We start from the raw sequence: 6,389 nt of genomic DNA on the forward strand, positions 1-6,389 counted from the left end.
AGAGCAACTCATTATAGATGAGGAGAATGAGCTTTTATGACATTCGAGTGTTAACATTACATAGTATCATAATTATGGAATGTAAGGAATCTGCTACTCATTACATTTACATGTACGTTATTCATTATTTTCAAATGCAAATATTGTTAAATAATTGTTATTTAATAATGCAATGTCTTAAAGCATTTAAAAAATTACTTATGTCAGTCAAATGCACACTAGTTACACATTATATTATTATTATATTGTGTATTTAATATCTTTTGTCGTAAGTTAACAATGTACTTCTAATGTTTTTCTTTTAAAAACTATAATTTACATAATGTTACTCATCTTTTGGAATAAGTGTACTTTAGATTGCATTAGTTTTGATAATTAATAGGCAAAATGTTCAATAGTTTATGTCTTTTGAAATTTCAGTATATCATAGAGTATATGTTATCTACTAATCTAACTTGTAATGAAAATTACGTTTAATGCACTGTTTCTCACAAAATTTAGTGATAAGTACAAGAAGCTTCTCAAATAAAGATAACAGATCGTAAAAAACCCTAGTTTTATAACAGTTTAATTAAGTCATTTGCAATAGAAAAATAACACCAAAAAAAAAACATTTGTTTACACAATTTCAAGAGGTCAGTGCTCATTTCGAAACCTTGCACATTTGATTTAACATTATCATGTCTTCATATTTATTTCTTCATCTTTTCTTTTAAATAGACTGATTAATGCCGTATATAAACTAGTTTATTAACAACATTAGCAAAATCATTGTGTAAAACAGTAGAAACTTTCCAATGTTGATTGTCTTTCTTATTTCGAAACCTTGCACATTTGATTTAACATTATCATGTCTTCATATTTATTTCTTCATCTTTTCTCTTAAAAAGACTAATTAAAGGGACTCCACTGAGGTTTTAAAGCCTAAAACCGTAACATTTGAATTTCTAACATAAATGAGCTTGACACTTTAAACAAAAATTCAAACAAAATCGTTGTTAAAGACAGAGATAACTTTCCAATGTTTTGTCTCTTCTAATTTCAGCGTAAAACTTCTTGGAAATAATGCATTTTCTTGTAATTTAAACAAAATCAAAGTCTTCGGACATAAACATATTCTTTCAAAAACAGAAAAAAAAACAGAAAAAAATCCTATACAATTGCGCCTTGTCCGTAACATTTCAATGTACAATTTTCAATATGGCTTATATAATATTTCCGATCCTCAAATATCGTTCAATACGACATAACTGTTGTATGTATTATTTTTAGTTTTAACTTTTTGGCATTTTCTAGTTTAGTGGTTCCAGTATGCCCACTTTAATAATGTTGAATCACCCTTAGGATGTTGTCTTCTTTTAAATTTGTCTTTTGACGTCTGATCTGTGATATACAGGCTTTATAACCTCTGATCCACTTTTAAAATTCTTTTTTGATAAGTTTCGCCCATTTTTTTTCTCGTTTAGGGCACACGCTTTCTATAACTTTGGGATCATACGCCGCTTTTCATGGAATGGAACGGGAGTGTCGCATTGAGGGTTACCTGATAATCGCCGTATGAACACATCTTCGGATGTTTCTAAATTCAAACTTTCACCATTTCATGTTTAACCATTGAATTCTGCTTAAGCCAGTGCTAAGGGACGTGGACGGTGGTTTGCACTTGGCAGTACCGTCCATGAACAGGCTCAATTAAACCGAGTCTGCAACATTTTCAATTTTGTCGTGTTGGGCTTTCTTTAGAGATTCTTATTTTCTCTATTTTAGTCAAAAGATAGAGAAAAGTCTACAAATACATATTTTACTTCCAATTAGATGTAGTTTCAATTTCTAGTTTAATCTGATTAGAATATATGTCTTTGCATGCATACTTTATCTATTTTCATTCTTTAAGAATATATATTTTTTGCCATTTATATGCGTTCATTGGAGTTATTTGTTAAGAAAATAAGGTGCATGAGTATAATTAATCAAAATAAAATGATTTTGATCTGTTAACTACAGTAAAGAATTTTTAGGGAATAATGATAAACAGAAAAAAAAATCTGGAAACAAAGTGATCCCTCGGAAGCATTAATCACAACAAAATTACATGTAAATTGCAGATTCGGTTTCATTGAGTCTGTACAAGTCATGAGGAATAATGAATAAATACAACATCCCTCACGCCCCGAGCACCGGCTTGAGCGTTACTTAATTTTCAACACTAAATAATGCTGGCATCTATGATCCTAAAGAACTCCAATACCCGCGAAACTACAAATACCGTCAAAGAATCTTGAACTCAGATTTCTTTAGGCTTGTTTATTTTAAACAACCTATCAGAAATTAAATCGTATAATTTGTGCAAATGGTGCGTTCTTTTCACAGTTACTAAAAAGGCTAAGGAGATATAATACAAAACGGTTCGAAGTTATTGCTTCTTTTATTTCACAAGTAAAATACGCATGATTCTGTCAAAAAATATCAGATTATCAAATTTCAGCACAAGACTGGAGGTCTATTTCCAAAATTCCATATTTAAAATGTTCTGGAGAATTTGTTTTGTAATACCCCTTTTTACTTTACTATTTCTAGAACGACCAATTACATTTTCAGATTTTGGTTCTTTACCTTTTAATGACTTATGAAATCAATGAGAAAAAAGAAAGCCCTTGGCCTGAAAATATGTAAGTTTAAAATACTAATTGAAAATATTTTTGAACGTTATACACCTTTTCGATTTCAGATCTAATAGAAGTAGTTAAGCAGAATTGACGAACAAGTGCGCATAAAGGCCTTAAACACATTTCGAAATGAGCAATCGAGTTGTGTTTGATGTCGGTGGGCAAATATACAGTATGTCTTTAGCAGCCATACAGAATGGACCATCGTCTAAACTAAAACAATTATACACATCAGGAAGAACTGTCTCGGGACCATCACGCATAGAAATTGACAGACCAGTTGATTTGTTTGCCTCAGTGCTGGCTTTGTATCAGACGGGAGAACTCCATTTTTCAATGACGTCATGTCCCGGAGCGTTCTTAAATGAACTAGAATTCTGGGATATTTCACCGGAAGTGGTTGAAAGTTGTTGTTATGAACGGTAGCTAGGCTAACTTTTTCACAATTTTTAAAGTATTTTATTAGTGACATATGGTGAACTGTTATTTCATAGATCGTTTATCTCGCTGAATATATTTTAGAATTTGATAATAAGCTACCGGGTAATATCTAACAAAGAATTGTATTTAAGATGAATTTCCTTTATAATGTGTCAGTTTTAAAACAACCTTTGTACAATAACATCATCTGTACATAAAGATACTCTCCATTGTAGATTACAAAGTTTTGTTGACGAACAAGGCATCTTCAAAAAGTTCCGAAAAAGTCGTGAAGAATGTAAGAAACAGTCGCGTCACCCAAGTCACCTTGCTAATAGTTTTCAGGGGAAAATCTGGAACATTATTGACTATTCGAAGCCGTCTGTTCTTGGAAAGGTGATTTGTGATTATTTCAATTCTACCTAAATGTAATAAAATACTTCAGACATAGAAAATATCGACCATAATCAATTAATCATTATAATAATATACTAATGATAAATTATTATTTCTAGTAGATTATCATAACGTTGCACGTGCATATTCGTTTCGTAAAAAAATCATCGTCTGATAGTTCATGTGTAATCTGTATTTTAACAAATTTAAGTAAGAATGTTTGTTATTTTAGATATACTTCGTTATCTCCCTGTGTATGGTTCTGCTATCTGTTTTTACGTTAGCCTTCAGTACCGATCCCTATTTCCGTAGAAAAATAACCAACTGCGAGCGTCTTGAGTATATGAAATCATCCGGTATGAAACATGTTGGACTGGCTGAAAAATGGTTGAAACGTGACTGCGAAAACGACGCGTTTCCCGATCATTCAACATCGTTTGATTTTAAACGACCGCAAGTTGACTCTGAAAATGCATGCAAACCCAGTGCTTACATACCCTATGAAAGTTATGAGATGGTATACCTAAATGAATACGAGCACAAAAATGAGACCGATCAAAGTACTAATGCAATCATCGGCGGATTTGATACTACTCCGTCTAGAGAAACAAATACAGAAACTAACTTTTCTTTAACTCCGTCATTAAAAAATCAAACAGAATCTTCAAAGGTTGCAGACGAAATTTTAAGCAAAAAGATTAAAGGAGAGTTTGTCCTGTTGCCTGTTTTTCAAATACAAATTGATGCTTTTATGATACTAGATACCGTAACGGTAGTTTACTTTACATTAGACATGTTGCTTCGGATTATCTTCTGTCCTTCCAGGAAATTCCATTTTCTGAGCATTATCAATTTTACAGACGTGTTAGCTCTCATTGGAACCTATATGCATATCATATTGATGGAAGTATTCAAGCATGAGAAATATCGAGACAGTTGGATGGATGTCCTCAAATATTTACAAGTTTTACGATCATTACGATTGTTGCGGACTGTTTCTAATGTACGTGCTGGACAGGTTTTAGCTTATACGGTACGGGAGAATCTAAAGGATCTGTTGATTATTGTATTGTTACTGGTTGTTGGTGTGAGCTCATTTGCAAGTTGCTTATTTGTTGCAGAAGAAAGAGAAGATATTCAAAGTATTCCAGTCGGCTGGTATTGGGCATTAGTTACCATGACAACCGTTGGGTACGGTGACATAACACCAAAGTCTGCAGTTGGCCGAGTAATCGCAAGTTTATGTGCTTTTACAGGAATCGTTCTTCTAGCTCTTACTGTACCAATTTTTGCAAACAATTTCCTAACCCTTTATAAGTATGCTAACTCCGAAAAAGCCATTTTTAAGTTCAAGCAGACGAGATCAAAATTCATAAAAGAGGGACATGAAAATACCGCTTCATTGGCTCAGGGGATAAATGCAAATTAAAGTATAAAGATACAAAAGAAAAAAGTCTAGAATATAATAAGAAGTCTTATAATCATTTTTGTTGTTGTTGTTTTTTTGTTGTTGTTGTTTTTTTTGTTTTGTTTTTTTTTGGGGGGGGTATCTTTTGTTTTTATTAAGTGTATTAAAGACATTGCAACTGAACTTATAACTATTTATTAAATGGCATATATAGACGCCTTTGTTCTATGTACTTTAGCATTTGCAAAAATATCTATGAGTTGATTGGTGCTGTAATTATGGATTATTGCTTGCTCATGGTTGGATGGGGTCACATGATTTTGTATATTAATATAAACGAGTAATGGCGACTGCTGAGCCTCGGTAAGTTCATAATGTTTATAAATTTAGATTAGAAACATTTCCAAAAATTTGCCTATCATATGCACTTTATATCTTTAAATATAAATAAATATATCCGCCTTCGGATCGGGAGGTCGAAGGTTCGAGCCCCACGGGGAGCGTTAATTGAAGGATGAATGTTTCTCGTGGGACTCGTTCCGAAATGGCCGCTTCGTGAGCCGCGAGGTAGTTAAAATGAATGGTTACCGATTTCTATCCGCCTGGCGCCTGGCATAGTGGTAGGAATTGGGAGGTACATGGTATGCAACCAAAAGGTGTCTCATAAGTCAAAATGGCTGGCCCTTTCAGTAGGGGTGACACTATAATAAACAAGACCTTTACCTTTTTTATAAATACCAAGTGCATATTGTCCTACGTTTTATGGTTTTCGATAAAATTATTTGATTTTTAATAACAACCTCGTCAACCTCGTTATTTTAAAGACAAAGAAATACAGAACAACATGTTTTAATTGTTATTCGTAGAGCAAACAATTATAAATACTTCCAACTACCCAAGTCATATTTTAATGTCGTAAACTTCACACCTTTCTGTTAAATTGTCTTTGCTTCTGATAAATGGGACAACAATTTTAATTGTAAAGAACTAAGGTGAATTGTTTATAGCGTTAACTTTATGAGAAACGAAGGAGATAAAAATAAGGAATGTATCGCATAATTCGCGACAATGGCGTCCAGAAATGTACCGATTATTGTACACGTAACAATAACAATTGATTAAGCATTTGTTATTTAGAAAACAAAAGAAAATATTAGATGTCAATATTATGCTTGGTTTTGTGTTTTAGTGAAGGAAGAAAGCTTAATTTTATTCATTTCGGTACAAAATTATACCGTCTCATGTGAATAACTAATTTACAAACAATTCACACAATGCTCTTGGAAACCATAAAACGCAGGACAATGGACTTATTATTTATATTTACCATTAATTTTGAGATGTTGTCATGGTAAAAGGAAATTTAATCAAATTTTCGTATCCACTATTATCTAAGATTTGTTTTTTGTTTGTTGGTAATAACATAACCCTACAAACCTTATAACGAACCCAAATTATTAAAAGCGTGTTTTGTTTTGTGTGTGTGTGCGTGCGTGCGT

The 6,389-nt window shown here is 32.4% G+C and overlaps 1 protein-coding gene across 1 annotated transcript; it reads left to right on the forward strand.

Moving 5' to 3' along the window:
• The first annotated feature begins 2,784 nt into the window (after nucleotides 1-2,784).
• LOC132715949 (potassium voltage-gated channel protein egl-36-like) lies at nucleotides 2,785-4,929 on the forward strand. The gene is made up of 3 exons (XM_060699068.1): nucleotides 2,785-3,088; nucleotides 3,323-3,482; nucleotides 3,715-4,929. The coding sequence occupies exons 1-3, from the start codon at nucleotides 2,796-2,798 to the stop codon at nucleotides 4,909-4,911; spliced, it is 1,650 nt and encodes a 549-aa protein (XP_060555051.1). The 5' UTR covers nucleotides 2,785-2,795; the 3' UTR covers nucleotides 4,912-4,929.
• Nucleotides 4,930-6,389: the final 1,460 nt, after the last annotated feature.

This window comes from Ruditapes philippinarum, unplaced genomic scaffold, assembly GCF_026571515.1.
Source record: "Ruditapes philippinarum isolate M1 unplaced genomic scaffold, ASM2657151v2 ctg3137_1_1_1_1, whole genome shotgun sequence".
NCBI lineage: Eukaryota > Metazoa > Mollusca > Bivalvia > Venerida > Veneridae > Ruditapes > Ruditapes philippinarum.

What these genes read in the sequence shown, in the direction of transcription:
- LOC132715949 (XM_060699068.1), top strand. Translation starts at nt 2,796, where the DNA reads ATGAGCAATCGAGTTGTGTTTGATGTCGGTGGGCAAATATACAGTATG. An exon ending in GAAAGTTGTTGTTATGAACG is followed by an intron (nt 3,089 to 3,322) that starts GTAGCTAGGCTA and finishes TCTCCATTGTAG; the next exon opens with ATTACAAAGTTTTGTTGACG. An exon ending in AGCCGTCTGTTCTTGGAAAG is followed by an intron (nt 3,483 to 3,714) that starts GTGATTTGTGAT and finishes TTGTTATTTTAG; the next exon opens with ATATACTTCGTTATCTCCCT.